Source organism: Xiphophorus maculatus, chromosome 4, assembly GCF_002775205.1.
Source record: "Xiphophorus maculatus strain JP 163 A chromosome 4, X_maculatus-5.0-male, whole genome shotgun sequence".
In the NCBI taxonomy this organism is placed as follows: domain Eukaryota; kingdom Metazoa; phylum Chordata; class Actinopteri; order Cyprinodontiformes; family Poeciliidae; genus Xiphophorus; species Xiphophorus maculatus.
The window spans coordinates 32268777-32292792 of record NC_036446.1 but is presented as its reverse complement, the minus strand read 5'-3'; the positions used below and the strand labels follow the sequence as shown (position 1 = coordinate 32292792).

General features: G+C 40.2%; 1 protein-coding gene across 2 annotated transcripts; it reads left to right on the top strand.

Annotated features, from left to right (window-relative positions):
• Positions 1 to 328: 328 nt before the first annotated feature.
• Positions 329 to 23219, top strand: znf507 (zinc finger protein 507). Of its 2 annotated transcripts, none has more exons than XM_023332676.1 (7): positions 329 to 414; positions 2762 to 5080; positions 8008 to 8125; positions 8229 to 8337; positions 13043 to 13147; positions 16513 to 16647; positions 18825 to 23219. In XM_023332676.1, the coding sequence occupies exons 2-7, from the start codon at positions 2765 to 2767 to the stop codon at positions 19099 to 19101; spliced, it is 3060 nt and encodes a 1019-aa protein (XP_023188444.1). In that variant the 5' UTR covers positions 329 to 414; positions 2762 to 2764; the 3' UTR covers positions 19102 to 23219. The 2 variants fall into 2 exon arrangements, with proteins under 2 accessions (XP_023188444.1, XP_023188443.1); XM_023332675.1 differs by lacking the exon at positions 329 to 414 and adding an exon at positions 973 to 1049.
• The last annotated feature ends 797 nt before the right edge of the window (positions 23220 to 24016 follow it).

The window sequence follows — 24016 nt, the reverse complement described above, 5'->3', positions numbered from 1 at the left end:
TGTCTCTCACCCTCCTTCCCCGTAAGCTACAGACAGGCTGACCTTGGCCTTGACAAAAAAACAAAAAAAACGGTGAATCAAAACCAGTAAGCTTCTATGAGCCTTTTCACACGAATGCTATGTTATATTTATAGCTCGTTTACGCTTCCTACTGCGTGGCAGATATTGTTCATTGTTGATAAAGTGTGAGAACAAGACGGTTCTCTATTGAACTCTATTGTTTCAAACAGCGTCGCGGTTTACGAGCGGCACCTGAAGACGGCGTTGGTCACCTGACCCAAACTCAAAGTCACGTGACTGATATTCCATCCTCGCCATTTTGCAATGTGGTGGAAAGAGAGAGAGGCCACTTTTTATAGCTAACGAATAAAAACTCCCCAGTTTTATGCGTTGAGGACAAAGAGCATTTTGTCGGTGAGTGTGTTTCCGTTCACGCGCCTCCACGTGCTCTCCGTCACTCATTAGCCGTAAAGAGAATACAGACGCCCTTGTTGTATATTCATGTGTGGAACTATTAGCACTGTGTGTGTGTGTGTTTAAATAGCAGACAGTAAGCGGTGAAGCTAACACTGTCTGCACTTTTGTTGGTTATTTATTGAAAGAATACACAAGAAAACCGACTTGTCCGAATTGGTATAGCTTGTTAGCTAATATGGGTCCGTTTGAGTTTGGAGGCTGTGTTCAGCTTCATTTCACAGGCTAGAGGAGAAAATATTTTTAGACCCTGACATAACAGGTGCCCCTCTCAGACGGGTCAAAGGACATGGTGATGGAGGCTGAGCTCAACTTGATCAGGGTCATAAATAATCGCTACTAAACTGAAGCGCTAACTTTAAAGCTTTGATGTGGAGTTGCCGCTTCCGCTGTGGCTTCACTAAACTCTCACTCACTATCTTTTTATGACGGACTTCCCAAAACCGGGTCCCACGTTGTGAGCGGCTGGTTTAGTAGCAGAAGTGGGAGAAAGAGGAAGCGAGCGCTGCGGTCGGAAGATCGGAAGCGGGGAAAGTGTTGGATTTGGAGAGATGAACGGAATTAGGACCGCTTCGGTAGTGATCATTTTCTCAGAGTTCAGTTTGTAAACAGAAGCACATGGTTCAGTGCGGAGGCCTTATCGTGAATTGATTAAGCTGAGTCTTGCTCATCGAAGGAATCGTTTGCAAACTCACACTTTCATTAGACAGATCGAGATTTAACTGTACATCAGATATACTGTATTTATAGAGAAACATCCACAGATGCAGTTTGTTTCTCTGTTAAAGCAAGATAATGTTAGATCTTAAGCCCTGCTGTTGGGCTGTGTAGATGATGCCTTTCAATTAATAGGGGAATGTGTTTAATTCAGGATGTTTTCAAGTGTTTATTTCGGTTCATTTAAAGATAACTGTTTGCAGGTGAGAAATTAGAACATCTCTGACACGAATGGAAAAACATCAACAGAGATGATTTTCATAGCCATGTAGTAGGCAACTTGTTGACGTACCCAATTTCAGTTCAGTCTTCAGAGTTATTGTGGATAGTGACGCTGTTAAAGACAATATCTTGTTGTCACAGTCTGAAGTTGTCAGGAACCAACTGCCCAAAAGAGGGTGGAGGGGGAAGTAAGAGCAAAAATCCTTCCAGCTGCACGGCATCTAAAATAAGAAGGAATAATTAAAACCAAACACGCAGCGCCTTGACCAAAAATATTCTGAACAAAGTTAATAAAAAGACCAAATTTGAACTAGAGTGACGGAGCTGCCACCATGAGTAGCACAGTTTTACAGTAATCAGTTAGAATATATTGTTAAAGTTTATTTATTTAACTTATCTAACTAAGTAGTTAATATTTGTGTACTTAATTGTTTCATATTAATTGTAATACAAGCATATTGTGGCCTACATGCTCATAGGAAGACTGCCAACCTGACAGTTGTCCAGGAGAGTGGCTTCACCCTCCATAAGGAGGAGAAGCCACAAAGAGCCGAAAGTTCATAGAGTGCTGTACCGAGTTATATTAAGGGAAAATTTGTTGGAAGGAAAAAAAAACCTATAGAAACAGGTGTGCAAGCAGTCAGGACAAGTGCAGCTCCAAGAAGCTTGTTAAGCAACGAATTTACTGGTGTCCTGTAATATTAGTAATTAAAATGAGCATAAACGCTAGAACTATATCACTCTGACTGTAAGCAATGATATAGATTTCATTTATAAATTTATTTAACTTCATTCCTGAAGTAAAAATTTGAACTATGTTCTAGTTTTTTGGATGCAGCTGTTTATTACTAATTAATACATTTTTCTCTCTTTTTTTTATTAATTTGCTGTTCGCGCTTCATAGAAAATGCACTTCTTTAATTTATTTGTAAATGTATTAAGAATGTAGAAAATCCTCATAGTTTGGTCCAAGAAGCCTAAAGTTAAGTTCTGAAATTTACCAGGATGGGCATGAGATCACTAGTTTTTATTTGTTTACCATACCACAAAGTTCATATAAAAAAATAACACGAGTGTGTGAGTTGATCTTTTTTTTAAAAAAAACAACAAAACAGACAATTATGTATACATCTGCAAAAACAAATGATTATTATAATTTATAATTTTTCTTTGTATAATGATAAATTTGGGACGTTCTAACCCTAGTGATTATTGTGCCAGAGTACAAACAAAACATACGTCAGGCATGTCAACATGAATGAATTTAAGAACAAATTCTACATCATTGTGTGAGTACATATGCAGTAACCACAGAGACTGTACTGCTATGTTTCTCTCTGTCTTCTAGGTGATGGATGAGAATTGCAGCGTTGCTGTCCTCATCTCAAAGTCCTCCTCTACATCTGATGTGTCTTCCTCTGTTCCAGTACCTGGATCTCCTTTTGAACCCCTGCCTCACAGGGTTATAGGTCAGGGTGTCCCAGGGAGTGTCCAGCCAAAACAGGTGGATGAGTCCCTCATCCAGGTCATCGAGAAACTCAGCAAGATAGTGGAGCAGCGTCCGCAGAGGCACTCCCCTCTGGGGGGGCAGAAAAGAGGGAAACATTTGGACTCTTCCGAGGTGAGGTTGAATCCAGGAAGCTCTCCTAACAAGAGGATGAAGAATAGCTGCGACGAGGAGGCGAGAGCAGATGGTAGCGAAACAGACAGCATTTCTTCTTCTCTTGCTCTGGGCGACAATAACAACAACATCACTACTGTGCCGAGCGAAGTTGCTGGCGGTTCAAGCCACATCGACCTCAAACGGACAGTAACGTGCTACCAGTGCAGCCTTTGTCCCTACCTCTCCCAGACGCTGGCCCAGCTCAGAGAGCATCTGAAGCAGCACAATGAGCAGCACAGCGACCTCATCCTCATGTGCTCCGAGTGTCACTTCACGTCCAGAGACCAGGAGCAGCTGGAGGCACACGTCAAGCTGCACTTCGACGACAGGGGCGGCACGACGAGAACCTCCACGGAAGAGGATGGAGTTCTGAAACAGGGTGGGGAAGGGGAGCGGGACAGTGAGGCGAGCAAAGGTTCACTAGATGAGTCAAGCGACCCACCAAAGAAGAAAAAGTGGTATAGCTACGAGGAGTACGGTTTGTACCGCTGCTTGATCTGCAGCTATGTGTGCAGCCAACAGCGAATGCTCAAGACCCACGCCTGGAAGCACGCCGGCCTCGTCGACTGCTCCTACCCCATCTTCGAGGAAGAGGAAGGCGGTCCAGCAAGGCAAGAGACTCAAGCAGCTACCAGCAGCATCATACCCCGAGAGGATCTAGTGATCCTGTCTCCAGGTCTTCATGATCAAAATTTACAGAAACTCCCAGCTGCCATCAAGTTGCAACTCTGCGTGCCTGTCGCTACCGAGAACCAGCAGGATCAATACAATCCACCGGTCTCGCATTCCAGCGAAGATTCTGGAACGGCTGCAGATGAAGACGAGGAGAAGGGGTACACCAACAAAGACGCCAGCTCTGAGGAGCCTGTGGTGGAGGTGCAGGTGACTACGGAGGGAGATGGCGACATGGAGGTGGACAGGACCCAAGAGAGCAGCTCCATTCCTGACAGCCTGCTGTCGTCAGCCCAGAAGATCATTAACAGCAGTCCGAACAGCGCCGGACACATAAACGTGATCGTAGAGCGCCTTCCGTCAGCCGAAGACACCGTCATGGTGACGAAGCCTCTTCTCCTCAACCCAGATGTAGATAGGGACAAGGGTTTGCTGGCTGTGAAAGAGGAGGAGGAGCAGAACCCTGTAGGAAGTGTTGTCTGTGTTGATAACTCCACCAACAACCCTTCAGTAGATGCTGACTGTAAGTCTCCCCTCCCTAAAGGTGATTCCTCCCTAAGGGATGAAAACATCCCCCCAACTAGCCGCAAGCGAACGCATTCTGAGTCGCTCCGCCTCCACTCCCTGGCTGCAGAGGCTCTTGTTGCTATGCCGATGAGGATGCCAGAGCTGCCCACCTCCAGCCCTAAGGTGACCCTTAAGAGCGCTTTACCCCAGATTCAGAATCAAAGGATTTCGGACGGAACTCAGAACAGACAGAGGGCGTCGGACGTAGAGAAGACGGCAGCCCTGTTGGACCTGGAGCTTTGCCAGGCCAAACAGGCGGGATTAGGAACCCTAGGCCTTGTAGAGGGTGATGAGGAAGGTCCCACCACTAAAGCCGGAATCAGCCTTTCACTCCTTACCGTCATCGAAAGACTCCGAGAGCGCTCAGACCAGAACACCTCCGATGAAGACATCTTGAAAGAGCTTCAGGATAACGCACAGTTCCATAATGGGGCTGTAGCCGCAGCGATCACCGGCAACGGAGCCGAGAGTTACGTGTGTAACATTCCAGGCATTGATGGGTTGGTCGGCCCAGCCGACGGAGGGTTGGTGGACTATAACCCGGGCAACGAGCGGCCGTACCGGTGCCGGCTGTGTCACTACAGCAGCGGCAACAAGGGCTACATTAAACAGCACATGCGTGTTCACAGACAGAGGGCGCCGTACCAGTGTCCCATCTGTGAGCACAAAGCCTCAGACAGTAAGGACTTGGAAAACCACATGATCTACCACTGCAAGAGCAGGATGCACCAGTGTAAATACTGTTCGGATGCCTTCCACTACAAGGTGAGAAGAACTTCCTGCTTCTGTTTCTGCCACGCTCTGTTCACTGACCCAGCTCAGAAACCAGGTTTAGACGTGTTCAGCTGATATGCTGGCAATAAACTAGCTTTTTTTAATAATTAAAGTCAGGTACAGTTCATACTTCCAGTGTGCCTGCTTTATATCTTCATGTGCAGGCGCTAAATGCACAGTTATTAAAAGTTGATTAAAAGGCAACCTACACTGTGACGTTTCATATTATCAGATGATGTGATTTTTTTATTTGGGTTGTCTAACAGTGAAACAGTTGCAGTGGATATAGAAAGTCTTTACATCCCTGTTGGCATGGCAAGTTTTAATGATGTGAAAAATGAGACGAGATAAATCATTTCAAATCTTTTTTTCACCTGAATGTGACAGCGTAAAAAACAAGAGAGAATTGACTTATAGTTAGAGCTGAGCATACTTCGCTAGTAAGACAGCAGTTCCAGCAGAAGAAAAACATTCCCAAAGCCTGATGCTCCCACCACCATTCTTCACTGTTTCTAGTAGCTTTTTTTGGGGGGGGGGGGTTGCTACATTTAGCCTGACTCAGATATTTTTCTTTGTAATAAAAGGTTTCCTCCAACCGCATAACTCAGACATCTAAAGGTTTTGGGTAATTTCTGCTACATGTCCTCACAGACAGACATTCCTGCACTTCCTTCTGTGTTGCTGTAGGCGACTTTGCAACCTTTTGGTTTTCTTATCTTTTTGTCAGTTTTGGAAGGATGTGTTAGTTCTCGCTATTGTTGCTGTTGCACCATATTTTCTCCTGATAAGGATTGTCTTTACTTTGTTCAGTGTTATGCCTGAAATCTTAGTTGTTAATTTGTACTCTTCTCCTAATTTATACCCAGTAATGAGATTCCTCTGATGACCTGGAAGATCTGTGCAGGCCCCTGCAGTCACACCTGTGCACACTTGTGGAATCACATTACAGTTTCTTAGAGTCTCTGTTCCCTCTTAAAGGCTTCAGGTTTTTTTCTCCAGTTGAGTCGTTAGGCATCACATGAAAGGTGGGGATTATTCAAAAATAATGGTGTTGAAGCAGGAGTGTGTATACTTTTTATATTCACTGTATCTCAGAGTTGCCTGTATTATTGTACTGCAAATGTGTCACGTTTAGTGCTGCGTTCCTTAAAAGCACCGTAAAACATTCCCGGTTCCAGAGGCACTGATCCAAGTGTTGTGGCCGATTTTGTAACTCTTATTAGTGAAGCTTTGAGCAGCAAGTGCCAGTTTTAGCAGACCTTGGTTTTTCTTTAAGAATTAGATTGTTTTATGGTCATTTATACTGAGACTAAATGTAACATCACATGATATGTGTGAGAGCAAGCGCTGTACAACAGTAAAATGATACAACATGAAAACAAGCTTAGCATGGTTAGCATTAGGAACTGAAGTCTTTGTCTGTTTTCCCTTAAATGAATGACACACGCATTTACAAATGTAATACATTCCAACAGAGGTCGAAGGTATGAAGGGATAAAAACTGATTTAAAATAAATAAATAAATAAAAATGCACACCACTTTATCTATTGAAACTCACTGTTCAAAAGTAGCAGCCTGAATGGACAGCTACCTGCCTGCTTAGAAAAAACAGATTTGATTTAAATGGCCTGTTGCTAGGAGTGCATTTGTTGCAGTTTTCTGGACAATCAATCACCGATCTTTAAAAATCTTCTCAATAAAATATGTGTGTCTTTTAATAGCCGCACTCCTACCTAAGCAAATCTGCTTTAAATTCATTAATTTAATTCAGGTGAATACAGCAAGCTTTTATAAAGAGCAAAACAAATCCTGAGACTGGACTCCATTATGTTTGTTTTTTTTGGTTGTTTTTTATTGCAACAAGAAAATAATTTCTAAATTGGAAGTGCTTCTTCCAATTTGTCAAGCAATGTGTAAAGGCCTTTCAATAATTAACACATCACACTGCTTTATTTATTCAATACAATATTGCAAACTTAGTTTATTGTTAACCATCTAAATCGGCCTGCGACTATTTTTGACTTTACTATTTTGGCTCACGAGACAAAAGTCAGGGATGTACAATATATCAGCTTCTACATATATGTATTGCAAATTTTTGCTCAGGTCCCTCTTGAAAATGAGATCTAGATCTCAACGGGGTTTACCTGATTAAATAAAGGAATATAAATAAAGGAATACATCAGTACTGGACGATTTTTATTAACATGTCTAAATTGATCCGACAAGTAAAATTGGATAAATATTAATGACTGATGCTTACTTATATCTCTTTGCCATCTGTGATTCAGAAGGGAAAAGGGTGGCTGTTTTTACTAGGTGTTGATAGAGTAGGGAAATATAGAATATATATAAAATAGCAAATACATAAAATGTTGGTTATCAGCAGTAGCAATATCGGAAATCGATAACAGAAATGTTGGATGTTGTTTTCATGTGTGTGAAAGAGCCTCAGAGTTGCTCATAGAGATTTTCAAACAATACAGAAAGTGTATAAACCTAACCACACTCTGACTTCCTTATGGGCATTTCTTTGACTAAATAAATAAATGGCCTTATTATCATGTAGAACAAAGTGTAATTGTTACAGCTCTTTGGATTGTTTTAAATAAAGCCCGGGTAGCTGTTCAGATATTAGGATTTGGATGAATTGGCCTTTTTTTTCCACAGTTAGCAGAAAAGCTAATTAGATTCATTCCACAGATTTGGGAACTCAGGCAATAGAAGTTGTAATTGTAACTGATGCCCTACTGTGATAGGGCTGTCATCTACCATCTGCGTTGCAGATGGTAGATGGGATTTAGACCTATTAAACCCACTAGTGCACCAGAAGGTAACTATCTTATTGAACTTATCTGTTGTCATGCCTTTTATTCCAAGTTCTCTAGTTTCCATGTGTGTGTTTTTTCCTAACTAGAATCAGTTAAGAAGTCATGAAAGAGAGCACCACAGCTGCAGCAGCGACACGCCATCACCCACAACGGGGACCGACACCATCACCCCAGTGGAAGAATCTGAACGGGGAACAGACGAAGGTAAGAAAGTGAAAAGCTCAGATTTCTAACTCTGTCGCTGAATCTTTGAGCATCGTTCCTCAGGAGGCTAAAGGTATTGTGTGCTTTTGTCTTTTCCTTCCAGAAGGTGGGGTGTCAAAGATGTACAAATGTGATGTGTGCAACTATACCAGCTCTACGTATGTAGGGGTGAGAAACCACAGGCGGATCCATAACTCTGACAAACCCTATCGGTAAGTTTGTTCATGAAAAATAATAGCAGAATAGTAGAAAGTAAAGGTGAAATCTATCTAGGCTGCTGTGAGGCTAACCTCTTAACGTCTTAACAGTGGTGGGCACCGCTAACTAGAAGGTTAGCTGCACTAAACCTAAAACGCTGGTCATACAGTTAGTTCCTCTAACGCTAAAGCGTTGCATAAACACTTTATTTAGCAGATGCTAATTCTAAAGCGCTAACTTGAGTTCAAATTCTATTTGCCCTTGAAAGACTACAGACCTAAATTAAAGAAATTAAATTTTGACATTACTGTATTATTTATGTGTTCTATAATGCCCTTAGATTTTAGGGCTTTTTCTAGATTACAAACAAAAAGTACTGTGGCCCAGGAGTAAATTTCTGCTAAAAACTCAAACATTTCTAGAATTGCACATATTTACAAGAAAAAAAGTTATTTGATGTGAAAAAGTGGCAAATATGCAAGGAAAAACAAAACAATCTTCCACTACAAAAGGTACAAATTTATAATATTAAAACTAGGACATTATCTGACATTGTGAGGTCAAAAACTTGTAAGAACTTTGAAGGAAAAATAGAAATTTTCCAAAGCGGAAGATCCAAGCTCTTTTTGTGTATCGGAACAGCTTGTCACAGGTAAAGTCTCGACATGAATGCCTCTAACATGATCTAGACTACATGTCTGACACAGAGAGGAAGTAGCTTCATTGTGTCTTATTGCTGACATTTCTGTGTCTTTTTCTGTGAAGGTCCAGTTTAGGAGCATTGCAGCTAACGTCTGTTAGTTGCAATGCTCCAAGGAACCTTTAGATGGCAGTAAAGGTTTGCTAATCAGGCTGAAGGCGTCCCCACTCAGAGCTTTCACTGTGTGTCTCACATACTGTCTGTGATTGGATGTGTTGTTGACCAAAAGCACATATATTTGCTTATGTCACTCTAAAAATGAAAAATCTACTCAGAAAGCTTGTGTGTGCTGTTTCTGTGAGCCCGTGGTTCACAAGAACTCGAGCTGTTCCAGATACAAACATTTCAATGAGGAGAAGGAGAGGGCAGCCATCTTCCTGCTACCTTGCTACGGTCACATGTGCAACTTTCTGATTCAAATCAAGTCTTCTGTGTTGGACACATGAAGGCGCTGTGAGGACTGTTTCTCATGCAGAGAATCCTCTCTCCTACTGATTGGAGGGGTAAATGGCCAGAGTAAGAAGCTTTTCAGCCAAATACAGGAAATAATGACAAAATGAAACAATTTCCTGCCTATAGTTGGGTTTTCCTGCTTTTGGTCTGTGTTTTGTAGAAATTCACCATAACTTCCCTCTTAAAAGGTGTGGTCCAAAGTTCCTCTAGGTATATGATATGTATATTTTCTCTCTAGGCCGTGTAATCTGGCAGTTTTGTGGTGTCTTACCACTTGCTTGCCAGTAGAGTTTTAGGCGACATACTGAGAGGGAAAGCAAGCACAATGTAGAACTGCAACTAGCCAGCTGTCGACCTCATGTTTCTACAGAGGAAAAATGCAAAAACACACAATTAGCCTGCAAAGCTGCCTCACAGACATGACATTTGCAAAGAGAGAAACCTATGAAGTCAGATTTTCTTTATTTCAGCAGTAAAAAGATTATAAATAAAATGTAGGTGTTATTTCATCAATATTTGATTAGAATTTGAGAATATTTTGGGAAAAAGTTGGAATCCTCACTTTTTTTTTTTTTTTTACAAACTATTTTAAAATATCAAGAAAAATCAGATGTAACTTTTTATTTGACATCTAAGTCTATAGTGGTTTTATACAGAAAATATGAGGTATATTTTTCTGAAGTCTTTTCAGAAATAAACCTCAAACTATGTTATGAAGAATAACAAACTGCTTCCATATCAGACTGTTTGTATGAAGAATTTAACTTGGTGCTTAATTCTTTTTTTAAGGTTATGTATATTACACATGACATACAGTCTGTGTTGGGAAAATATTGGCAAAAAAATCTAAATGTGAAGTCAAAGTCAAATCCCCGACTGGGAATTTGGAGTTGGATCACATTTGCTTCTGTAGAATGACGCAGCTACAGTTCTACTCTGTTCTGCAGCTTCAATCAAACCCTCAGATAAAAGCTGGAAGTCACATGTCTTACTCCAAGTCACTCCAAAATTGTCAGACAAAATGTGTAAAGAATGCAATACATTCTGTACGCACTACATATAAATGCACGACATGTAGTGTGGACATGATGCTTCGTGTTGCATCATGTCCGCTGTCTCCCTTGCTGAGAAATCTCTGCAACTGTTGGAACAACTACTGTAATTAAGGAGTTACCATAAATTGAGCTTGAAGAGCCAATAGAGGGAACTGATTATATTTGTGCAGTAATACTGAACAATTTCCCCCACTGGATCAAGGTAAAGGACAGACTGTGGAGATATCCACTATTATCTTGTTTTTATGCTATTAAAATTAATCACCACCAATGACCTAAAAGCAGCCATTTACTGTTGGGGGGGTTAGGAGGGAGATGTTCCTTTTATTTCATTAAGATGTTATTTACATTTAAGCTCTAGCTCTGGTTTTCTTCAAACTGAAGATTAGTTTTCCTCACTGCCTGCTATTTAGGCTGAACTGACTGCAGTTACTGTAGTGTGTGAAATCCAGTGGGTGCCTAGCCTTGCCATGCTAGCTGTTAGCCTCTCCACTGCTAACATAAATGAGTAACCTCCTTCTCATTTGTCAGAATCTGTCTGATAATGGCCTATCATAACTCAGATCAGAACATAGGAGTGCTATAGTTTCTGTTTTGACCCTAATATTGCTGCAATATAATATCATTATAATTTAATATGTCATACTATAATTGCTATAATATTTTGGTGGGAAAGCTAACAAGAATTTTTGGGTGGCATGAAAACCTTCGAAACATTCTGTTTTATTAAACATCCAATCAAGCTTTCATCAATCTGATGCTGTTTGCAAGAATCTACTCAGTGTGAATGTCTCTCTGGACATTCACACCAGCTCTGTTTAGTGCACTTTAATTAAACTCTGGTTTGTTTCTCTAGAAAGTCCAGTTGGTTTGAGAAAGTGTGAATGTGTATACAAACTCTGCTTTGGACCAATAGAAAATAAAAACTCTGGTCCGCCAAAAAGCAGTAGGTCAGTTTAAGTGAACTTGGATGGTAGACTGCTCCAAAACAGGAAATGGACTATAGCATTCTGGGTAAATACAACCAAATCAAACATGCCAGTCTAGCGCCAGCATAAGAACTGACTCGTTTGCCAAAGACAAAAAAGAAACCATCCAACCACTAAAATCTTACGCCACTCCATTTTTGTTTACATTTTGTAAAGAAGTGAGTTGTCTGAAGACCTCATCTTCAGACGTCCTCAGCTGTTTCCATCAGTGGTTCTTGTTGCAGCGCCACCACAGGTGAGGGAGGCAGACAGGTTTTCAAAGGGTTTTGTTCATTTGACACAAAGCAGTGTGAAAGTCAACCTCACCAGCTGAAAATGTAACAAATGTTGCAACTTTAGTCCCCAATTGAACTGTGTTTATCGGAATATTTTCAGTTTTGATCTTGATATGATTTGTTGAAAACAAAACTGTAAATAGCCCTTTTAGTTTTGGCTCCAATCAAAAGCAGATGCTAACATCACTGTAGTTAGCAGTTAACGATCATGAGCTCATTCTCAGTGCCTGTTAATCGTTCCCATGTTGAGTCCAGAAAGGCTGCAGCACATTTTCACAGTGCTGGAGGACTTTATGATTTTTTAAACAGAGCGTTTATCAGTCTGTTAAGGGAGTGATTTGCAGTCTAACTCGGTCAGCTCCATCAGAACATTTTTTCTTTGTGTCTGTTGTTGTTGACGTGTTCATGTTCTTTATGTAAAAGTGTTGGAGGATCTTAGCAGGTAAACAAAGGGTGTGGTATTTATTTATTTATATCTGTGTAGAGGCCCAAAGGGTTCAGCTGTGTATAATGAAGTCCAGTAGTCATTTTAAAGTGGAACAAAACTTTTGCTGTTACTATTTTTCTGTACTCCACTTATATGAACAGTGCATTCACCACATACATTTTTAATCAAACTGCAATGCCCTCCCTCTTCTAATCTTGAAAGCTGCTTGAATTTCATTTTATGCATTGTTCTAATAACACAAACTGTTTTCTTAGATCCTTTATTTTCCCCAAAGCCTCTATTTAAAAAAAAAAAGTCAGTTGGGATTTCTCCGTTATCCTTATGACTGTAGAGTTGCAGAGCAGCTAAAGAAACCAAAATGCAACCCAGGAACAACCTGAAGCAGTCATGGGAAAGAAAAGGGAGATAAATTATGATACATGTGTTTCCTAATTAGGTTAGTAAGAGTTTGCTTGTGTTGACTCAGAAAGTTCTTGCTTAGTTTTAATGGCGTCCACATGACCACGAGCGCTGTTCCCATCTCCAGACCTTGAGCAGAAGCGTATTTGCCCCTGAGCAACAGCCAAAGCCAGTCTCATCTTCCAAGCAGAACGTCCAGAGAGCAGTGCAGCAGAACATGTCACGATTTATTCCTAAAGTAGCAATTTCCTCTCTGGTTTTTTGCTGTGTATCCTTCTTATCTCCCTTCAGGCTACAAGTGTAAAGAAGCAGCACAATGACCTCGGTACGCAACTCGTTAGACTGACTGCTCATCTTCTTGTTTCTCCTTTTTTTTCCTTTCCTTTCTTCCCTCTTCTAGCTGCTGTAGCTGTGATTTTGCCACCACCAACATGAACAGCCTGAAGAGCCACATGAGGAGGCATCCTCAGGAGCACCAGGCTGTGCAGCTGCTGGAGCAGTACAGGTGAGAATCAGAGGTGGAAACTACATCTGGCTTCAAAATGAGCTGAACTTTATGAGTCTGTGTGTCAGAACAGGAGGGAGGGTTCTCTACACCACGATGAGAGATTTGTGATGTCAACCCATTGGTTTCTTATAACCTGTAATTAGTGTTTACAAGCTCTTAATGTGTACCCTCAGATAGGGTCTGACAATAAATCAACAACAATATATGTTGATATAATACATAATATGTCTGACAGAATATTCAATGTTCTGTCACCTTCCTAAATTAAAGACCCAAGTCATTTTTTTTCCAAAAGGTTTTTTTTGTTTGTTTGTTTTTTTTGTGTCTAAATCGTCTTTTGGCAATAAAGGTAAGGTAATTTCATTCACACAGCACATTTTCAGCAACAAGGCAGTTCAAAGTGCTGTACTTGAATTAGTAGAACATTCAACAAATCAACAAACCAAAGGAAAGAGCAAAAGAAAAAGAAAATGTATAAAACTACAAAAATGGGACTCATTTTTATGGTCAAAATCACTTTTGACAAAATATGACATAAGCCATTATATTAGGAAGATGAAGACTGAATATTCACTGAACTCCTATCCAGAACTGCTCAGCATTCTGGGGAATGTAGGCAGAGGAAAGACTTTAGTGACTTAACCTCTCATGATGCACTAAACAAGGTGGAAGACATCCACTAAATCACTCCCTCTTTGGTTACCTAGCAACAACCTGTTCTTGCGCAGCAGCAGTTTCAGGTTTCGTCACTGTGTTTCCTTATCCTTAAGGAGGTTTTTATTCTCCGCGGAGCGACAACTTTGGATAAAACAGGAACGGCCACGACACAAGTTTGTCAGTATTCCAGATATTTAAAACAAAAACAAATCAACCATTATCAATATTGAATGATATGAAACACTGATATCATGATAAATTTTTCAGCCATATCATTCAGCTCTAGCCTCATATAATAAGAATAAAGTTTTGCTGTTTTGTCTCTTTTGCCTGAAGTGGTAGAGAGAGCCTTTTTATTGACAGCAGGAGTCCAGAGGCAGTTTCAAAAATGAAGCAGCAGATGAATGAAGCTTTGGATGAGATTAAAGGTCAGAGGTCACTGATTTATAAATAGTCTTAGATAAGGTAAAACATTTTAGAAGGAAAAGCATAAATTGTAGCGAAAGACTTGAAAATTTGCAGCAAAGCCCTAAAAAGTTCTCTGATCTTTAAAGATAACACAAAAACAAAAACTGCCCAAAACCGAGCAGTCGACGCGCGGTCACATGATTACATAAAACATTGAAAAGACAATTAGTGCAACTTTGCCTTCCGCCTCATAATATTTAAAATTACTGCTCCTTAATTTGTTAAATCATTGTTGTTATTGGTTAAAATGTAAATGCACTGTTTGTGCTGCGTTTTAATGGCCAGGTGTGGGCTGTCCCTTTATTATGTCTTCATCAGATAAGCAAGAAAAGTAGTTAAATGGAAAACTGCTGCTGCCGAGCCAACAACAAGCACTCAGAGCTCTTAATTCAAGTAAAACAGGCCACAAATAAAGCAAATCAGGTTAGAGAGTGGACAAGAATATTAGGAAAGGACAGTTCATTTAGGAGAAGCTCAATATTCTGTTTTTAGTTCCACTGAAGACATTATTGGATGACCGATCGACGATGAAGAGAAACTCCAAAAGCTTCAAATTAATTTTTAAACTGAGTCAAGTTCAAACTTCACTTTTAAAAAGCTAAACTTTTTTTATGCTTAATCAAGTTCAGCAGGGTGTCTGCTTACCCTTAAATTCATGTATCTCGAATGAATGCCTTAAAATGTCTTCAATGATTTATTTTTTTTTAAATGTAAATTGAGAAATTAATGTTTTTGCGATGCTTGATTGTAATTAAGTAGGATTCCCCAACCATCCCCTGTAGTTATGTAGTTTTCTATCTTAAATTTCATTCAAGGTGGCATTAAAAAGTTTAAAATTTCTCCAGGAGGCTAGGCTAGGTGCATCAACTAACTAACTCACTCACTCTCTGGTTACCCAGCAACAACCTGTTGAGTAACTTGTGCAGCAGCAGTTTCAGGTTTCAGCACTGTGTCTTCTCTCTTCACAATGAACCTCCACTGTTGTTTACAGCACAGGAAACTTCCAGTAATCTTCTTGGCGTTGAACTAGTGCATTACATGCGTCACAGGTAAACGTTAGCAATTAGGTAAAATTAAAAACCTCAATGCAGAACACGAGTCCATGAAGCAATCATTGCTCAACAGCTGAGAGCCCAGACCCTCTGGACGAATCAAAGCTTAGAACAAGGGGCTGGTTTTTACCAGGCTAGGTTAGTGGATACTACTGTACACTTTGCTCAGAGCCTGACTTGTAAAATTTTGGCAGTGATTTTCTTATGGTAAATGTCTGTTTTATCCACACTAACACTAAAATCTCACAAGAAAATAAATTCTCCAGGTTGTCTCATTAGTGACGATTAGTGACGGTAAACAGGAATCAACTTAAGGCAACATGTGAACATGTTCTACTAATAGAAAGAACTGTGGTGCCAACTGGAATCAGATGAATGTGTGTTTGGTTCTGCTGCTGTAGCAGCACCAGCTGTGGCTGCGGCCCAGGTTGTTAGGTTCTCCATCTGGACGTTGTTAACACAACGTCTCTCCAACAGCTCCAAGGAATTCCTCTAAACTTACTCTGTGTAATTACTCAGTGGATGAACAGCTTTCTGTGGTCAAACAGCAGTTCACTGTGACATCATGTTCCCTTGTTTGACACGTTTGGGTAATACTGGGATAATTGATGATATATTAAGCTTCAATTTGCACCAAATTTCACATTATAATCAAATGAACTCTGGTGGCTCTACTCTACTAGCAAATTTTTCATTGTCTTTCACTGGCATGGAATAATCAGCTAATGTTCTTTTCAGTGTTTTCAATTGTTCCAAAATGAGTAGAAGTTAAAATAAACGCAGATAATAAAATAAAATCAAAATTTTCAAGTTGATATTTGTGTCGGCATCAAATTTTTGGACCCGATGAGTTTGCTGAGTCAGCTAGTTGAGGGAGGCGTGTCCTGACTTTCCTCGTTCTTAACATTTGGAGCTTTGAACCTTTAAATGGTGCTTAACAGAATTACCTGTAATTCTATCAAATTTGACAAATGACTCCAGCAGTTTGCTGTAAATCCCCTGTGCGCTCTTTGTCTCCAGAGCTCGCCGTCTCCATTCCAGTTGAGTCGGGATGATTCCTCCTGATAGAAAGGAGGAGGAGGATTAGCAGAACCTCAGCTCGCGTATTAAATCATTTTCCGCTTGATCCGCTTTCGCTCTGTCGTTCATCTTCTCCTCCGTCACACTTTCTTTCCTTCTTGCCAGGTGCTCCCTGTGCGGCTACGTGTGCAGCCATCCGCCGTCGCTCAAATCCCACATGTGGAAGCACGCCGGGGACCAGAACTACAACTACGAGCAAGTCAACAAGGCCATCAACGAGGCCATCTCCCAGAGCAGCCGGTAAGCACTGTTCACTGTTCAGGCTGGAAAAGGTCTGTGAATGCGGGCAGCCTGAACTTTTCCACATTTTGCAGAAAACCTATAGTGTATTTTATTGAGATTTCATGTGATGGATCAATGCAAGAGGCGATGTACACCCTGGACAGACAGTTACAGGCTGTCCATGCATCTTTAAAATGTCTTAAATTCATGTATTTAAAATGAAGGCCTTAAATTCTTAAAAAAAAAAAGAGAGGTAGTTGGCCTTTAATATGTTTCTATTTAATCTTTAATATTCTATGTATTTGTTTTTCTCGATGGACTTTTCTGTCAGGCAAAAGGTTGAGTTGCACGCAGACATCTTCATTGCATTCTGTGACTCGTGGCCGTTGAGGCTACCAGCAACTCACTGCTAACATACCCTTGCTAGCTAGCTTTTTTGTGCTTATTATGAGTCAGTGTAAATTTATTGGCAGTTGACTGGAGAAAGTTGACATAAAGGTCTTTTATGTGAATCGATTCATAAAGGCCATGGTAAAAAGTCTTAAAACCTTGAGTTAGCTTCAGTCGTGTTGTTGGACTGTGAGAGGAAGTCGGAGCACCCTGAGAGAATCCTCACTTCCTGTGGCAGGAAGAGCATTTAAACTCCACGCAGAAAACCCCCCAGAATGGGATTCCAACCCCAGACCTTCTGCGACCCCATGTTGTCCAATTTTCAACATGTTCCACAAATAAAGATCTGAAAAGTGCAGCATACAGAATTATTGATCCCTCTTTAAATCAATAACAGCATCATGCTGTGTGGATGCTTTTCCTCAGCAGGAACAGGGTAACTGGTGTGGAGATGGATGCAGCTGAAATGGCCTTATTCATACATCTAGTGCAGGGGTGGGCAATCCTGGTCCTCGAGGGCCGGTGTCCTGCAAATCTTAGAAATCTCCCTGGTCCAACACACCTGAATCCAACAGCTGAATCACCTCCTAAGTGCAGTCAAGTTCTCCAGAGTCCTGCTAACGACCTCATTATTTGACTCAGGTGTGTTGAAGTAGAGATGCATCTAAAAGTTGCAGGACACCGGCCCTCGAGGACCAGGAGTGCCCACCCCTGATCTAGTGTCATATTTATGACATTAGATGTCATAATCTGTAGCTGTCCACTAGGGGGCTCTGTGGACGTTGGCATTTTGAGCATCATTTTGTTAAATGAGGGCTTTGGCAGGAATAATAATAGGCACCAAACGCACAGTATTAGTAGAAAAACAAAGGAATAAGATCATAAACAGAAGAAGAAAGTTGTTCCCAGTGTGGATCATTTATCTTATCTGGCAACTCCGAATAATTTTAAAATGGATCCATGGACCAAGGCGACCGTTACTTCTTTGGACATTGACCTCTATGCTCTTCTGTGCATGTGGATCGCTTTGGGGTCATAAACCCTTCACTTAGAAATCAGATTTAATTAGCATGAACGACTCGGCCTGTCGCAATAAGTAATCACTCATTTAATTGGATGATAAATTAAAAAGAGCTCGATAATTTCTCTTCTCGTGATTGATATTTTTTTACTGCAATTTAGTTTTGAGACTTAATAATATATGTTATTTATAGATTTTGGTTGTTTTGTTTACTTATTTTGAATATTTAAAGTATCTTCCAGTTCCAGTGATAGTGTTCTGTACAAAATTAAAGTATGTCGGTCTTTGAGAGAGCAAACTTGCATTTTTATGCCATTATAATTTGAATAAGGTCTAAAACACAAAAATAATATAATTTATCGCAATAATTCTTGAGACAGTTTATCGTTGAGGAAACGGGCCAAAACCTCCCAAAAAAATCGCATTTCAGCAAAAAAAATCAGAAATGAGCATCCAGACCTGCTGTATGACTGCAGAATAAGTTGTTGGAGTTGTTGGTCAACCACTCAGCAGAGGTCAAAAATATCCATGATGATTATTTGAAGTTTCGGACATGTGAGATTATGGAAAGGTTAGATTTTTGTGAAACCCTGCCACCTGCTGTGTATTCCTCCCTGAAGCTGACTTGTGTTCCCCTCAGAGCATCTCAGAGGCGGCCTTCTGGCCCTGAGTGTGGGGCCGAGTGTCCAGCGGTGGCCCTGCCTTTAAAGGAGACGGCCAGCACCCAGGTGGACCCTTACCCAACACACACATCAGTAACAAAAGCCTCTCTGCCTTCTGACAGCCCTGCCGGACCCCCCACACCTCCCCCAGACTCCACCCAGTGTCCCGCCCAGGGGAAGAACCCGGCCCTGTCCCAGGGCCCTCCGCGCACGGGGCCCCCCATGGAGTACTGCATGCTGCTGTTCTGCTGCTGCATCTGCGGCTTCGAGTCCACCAGTAAAGAGCGTCTGATGGAGCACATGAAGGAGCATGAGGGCGACATCATCAGCATCATCCTCAACAAGGAGCAGCATCAGCAGGAGGCGGAGGCCCAGGCCGGCCTCCTGACAGCAGAGTGACACACATCCAGAGGTGATGAGAGGTCAGAGGTCACTGCAATGGCTGCTGTGTCACACAGGCACCATTTATAGGCTTCATGAAGAGGAATGTGATTTTAATCCGTTAATATTCATGTCAAATCGTTTCACCTTATAAAGCTTCGGCCCAAGTTCGAACAGTAATAAGCTCAATCTTAAATAAATCACAAAACATTCAACTATTTCCTTCCCTAATTTGATCACTTTTCTATGATGGCAGCTCTTTCATTGCTACTGTAGTATTTACCATGTTTAGTGCGACATGGCTGAGGTTCTCATTCTGTAAAGAGTTAGCAGCAGACCTTCATCAGAGCATAAAGGCTCGCATCGCTGCTCGAACAGAAGAAATATTTATCTGTTTAGTTTTCCGTTAGCTGCCAGTTTGAAGAGAGGTGTGTTAGTTTCTTTAAGTTTGTTGTATGGTTTGTAAAGTAGAGAAGGAAGTGGAAGTAATATACATTGACTGAGGGGTTGTTGTAAATGCCTGTAGACAAAAAGAATGACAAAAAGGGAAGTCTGTTGTTAGTAGAGCCGTTATTTGAATCTGCCAGTGCCAAGGTTAGGATGTAGGAAAAAGTTTCCTTAAAGGAGACACGGTTATCTCTCATGTTTGTGGTGCTATGTTCATTTGAAAGCAAAAATTTGTATGTATTTTTATATCTCCTGCTGTTTATGTTGTTGGTGTGAGTGTGTGTGTTTAGTAAAGTTTTTATTATATTTTAATGTTCTCAAAAGTACAAATCATCTTCTCATCAGAACATTTGTAAACACAGCGGACCCCCGCCACTCATGGTTCAGTAGTTACAAATTATCCTGTGGACATGATTTCATGTTATTTGCAAAAAATCCACCCATTTATTAATAGTTTTGTAAATATTCTACAAGAAAATTCCACTTGGGAAGTGAAAGTACTTAAAAGCAATGCTACTTGTCACACCATTGGCTGGCATTAGCAAAGCAGCCAATCCAGAAGCGCCATTCGTTTTCAAGAGAGAGGAGGAAGACTGTAGATGTTAGCTTCCACTGTGTATTAATGCATATTAAGGTATATCTGGTGTTTGAGCTATTAATATAGGCAGTTGTAAGCATTTTTAGACGGGGTGTCAAGTTTTCACAGATCACTGGGGGTTCACTGTAATTGCCTACGCAGTGGAACATTTTGTTTCATGTCATGGTTGAGACAATACAGTGAAACGTTTTTGAGTGGAAGCAGCTGTGTTATCCACCTTATTCCTGTAACCATGATGCTTTGCATGAACTGTGTGTTCAGGGCTCATCCTGTTTCACTTCGGCTGCCTGTTGAACACAAACCTCCTCAAGCTCAGTTTGGTCTGGTAAAAGAGTCCAAAAACAAATCCAGGTCAGGAGAACATGGAATCATACCATGTCACCACAACCGTACTGTTCTAGAAGTTTTGAATCTATCCAGTTGGCCAAATGTATCATCAATATGTGGATCATGGCACTTAAAATATCACATTCCACCAAGTATTCCATCCAAGCAGTACTGCTCATAGGATTATCTTCCCAAAACGAACCTCTTAGTGCAGCTGCTGCTGTCTAACAGGAAGCTGTAGACACAGTAAATCCTACAGCAGCATCACCAGGAATAAGGTGGATATGAAGTTTGGATTAAAACAGATTGGTTATTCCAGGTTGGCTCACAACAAAGTCACACTAAAAATGATTGCATGAACATTTGATAAATATATTGCTTCAAAGAGTGTACAAAAAGATTAGCTGAAAGCGGTCGTACATTTACTAAAATATGTTAGTTGCACTTAGTGTTATCAGTCCCAGCATAAATCCTCATGAAACATTTTACATTTACATAAAAAAATAACCCAGATAATATATTTATGTATGAACTCGTTCTCCTTGCTCAGCTGCTAGCTAGCATGAAGTGATAGCTCAGCATGTTAGTAGATTTTTAGCTCATGTTTTAGTTCAATCCAACCAGGTTGTTGCCGTTTAATTTAGTCGTCTTTAATAATGTGGGATTTCAACCTCTTGTAAAAACTTGTAAAATATAGAAATTTGAAAATCTAAGAAACCTCAAAGATTGAATTTACAGAAAATTGGGAAACAAATGCCTTGAACTCCAAGTTGGCCAGTTTCAAGTTGCCAAAGAAAACGTTCCAACACCTTTAAACTGGCAAAATTATGAAATTCTGCACGCAAGTCTACTAGTGGGTTTGAGTTTTGCTTTTGTTTTGTAGGTGAAGTCTATCTGAACTGTAATGTTACACCTGTCAATTAAACGTATTCAAAGCTGTTGTACAAGATCTTTCAACATACCAGAGCAGTAATTACCTTTGTTGGGTAAATGCCCACAAGTTTAAACATTTGATCATTTATTCTGAAGGCAGATTTTTCTTATGCTGCTTCCTGAAAGACTAAATTTCTGGTAACTTTGCATAGTTAGTAACCAAACTGTGTCGTGTTGCACATAAATTATAATCCACCTGTTCTGAAACGATTCCCCTCCTTTGAAACGAGGTGAAGATGGCTTTGTGGAAACTTTAGCTGTAGTTAAAAACTCAAACGGGGAAACCTTGAACACCAGAGAAATTCTACATCTCAAAGATTCTTAAGTAACGCTTGTTTTAAACGAGATGCAAGAATCAGCAGGTAGAATAGACACTCAAGTCTAGTTCTTTTTACAGATTACATGGTCAATAAACTAGATAACATGAGTAGAAAATAACTTAACAGTGTTCAAATCTGGAATTATTTTTACATTTTGTTCGACTGCTACAAGATAAAAGCAACTCCAGGTTTCATAGCCTCTGTGTGATTAACTCACACTAATCAGTGCAGTTTTTTTGCATGCATGACTCCTGATTGGACAGACTGAGGTTTTCTACAGCCACTCTTCACTATACCCAACCATACCGAAAACTGTGACTCTGAATTATTCCACTATAATGTATACAAATATTCACTTCAGTCTTTTTTTCAAGATTCTAGCATGGAATGTTAAAAGTAGCCTAACCGGCTTTCGTGTGCCAAAGTTTGAGGATGTAACATGAGAGCTGAAGAAAACCAGTCGAATGTGTAACCTCTAAATTGTCCTGAATCGCTCCAACAAAACTTTCTAAATTTTACTGAATAGCAACAGAGAACTTCAGCACTTGTTATATCTGTTGCTTTTTGTCTTGTTGTCAGTTAAATCCAATTTATTTGTAGATTTTTAGCAGACGGGAAGCTCTCAGGCATGAACCAGGCATGCGTATGAAAGGTCAGACCTCAGTTTTTTATTCATGTTTGAAACACGTTGCCTCAAAATTAAAGTATTTCAGGAGGAACAAAATATTGGACTCATTTCTGCGACGATACTTTATCTGCGAAGAACTGACACAACCTTTAAGCAAACTTTTTGAGACTTGTGTGTTATATTTCTATTACGAAAGATATATTTATATATAATATGTGGTATATTTTATGCGTGTTGGAGCAAATGGAAATTCTCTCCATTTTTCTCGCTGCAAGTTTTGCTAAACGCCGCAACCACATGGCCTTTATTGTGTGCCATATTTGCGTTAAAAAGCAATGATCTCTTCTCTGTTTTTTTTTTGTGCCTTTTAATGTTTTTGTGTTTCAAAGCGTTTCTAGAATATTAAATATCTTTGATTTGCATCCCTGATCCTCTGAAACCCTTATGTTTTCATAATTCAGGTCAAATAATCCAACACACCAAGTACATAAGGCACCTCTGATGCATCACTAGCCAGAGCTCAAATACTTTCACTTTAACAACCTCAAAAACTGACATTTCTATAAAATATGAAATATTTTTAAAAGTTCATTATGTTATAAAAGGTTTTCAAATAGATTTTTTTGCTAACTTTTGATCTATTTAGAAGAAATCTTGGTTTGAAGTTCAGCATAGCAAGACGAGCTATGTCTGTTTAAACCAAAGGAGACGACGTCTACTCTGTATTTTTATGCTCGTATCAAATTTTGTAACAGATTCAACATGAAAATGTCTCGGACTGTAATGTGACACTTGCTTTGTTTGTATTTATTTTTAAACATCCTAGAAAGTATTTCATCACTTTGTCATTGTATCTTTTGCTAATAAAGAGAATGTGAAATGACTTTGGTCAAAATGTTTCAAGAAAAACAGGCTGAGGAATCTGAATGCAAGAATACCCTAACCCTCTATGGCATGGCGTTGCCCTCAGGCAACAAACCACATAGCTGTACCTCACATTGCTCCTTTATTTTATTTCTTGGGGGGGCATGATTTTTGACATATTTTTGTCCAAAAAATAGTTCTTTTATGAATATAGTTTTTGTTTGATTTGTATTTCATTTCTCATAATCAGTGTAGACAATCTTGGTGTTCTAGACCAATGTTACCCTGAGGCAACAAACCCAAATCTGGTTCCAGGAGGTGTCAGAGTCCGATTTTATGATTGACATGTAATTAGGGACCACCAAGCTCCCAAAGAATGCAGGAAAATATTTCTTCCCCACAAAAATAAAAAGTCATGCCATAGAGGGCTAAACATGTAAACACAGAGTCACATGACCAGCAACCGGATGTTGAGCTGGAGCAAACCAAGAAGAAGACAGGAAGTAGTTGGAGGGCCATCTTTTTAAACGGTTTGTCACGTGAACAAACTTTTTCATGTGTGATTTTAATTGCATTTCTTATTGAATGGAGTCACCACAATTGCAAAATTGTGTATTTTCAACAGAATATTGACAAAGTTTTGTGCTCATTTGTAATGGAAACGCAGCTACTGTCATTTAATGATCTGTCCATCTTCCAGTGTTCACTTTAGCCAATGAACACCAATGTTCAAATACTGCTTATTTGAACAGCAGTATTTGAACTGCTAACTCTCAGAGTTGCACGTTTTTGAGACAAGTGAAGACACCTAGGAAT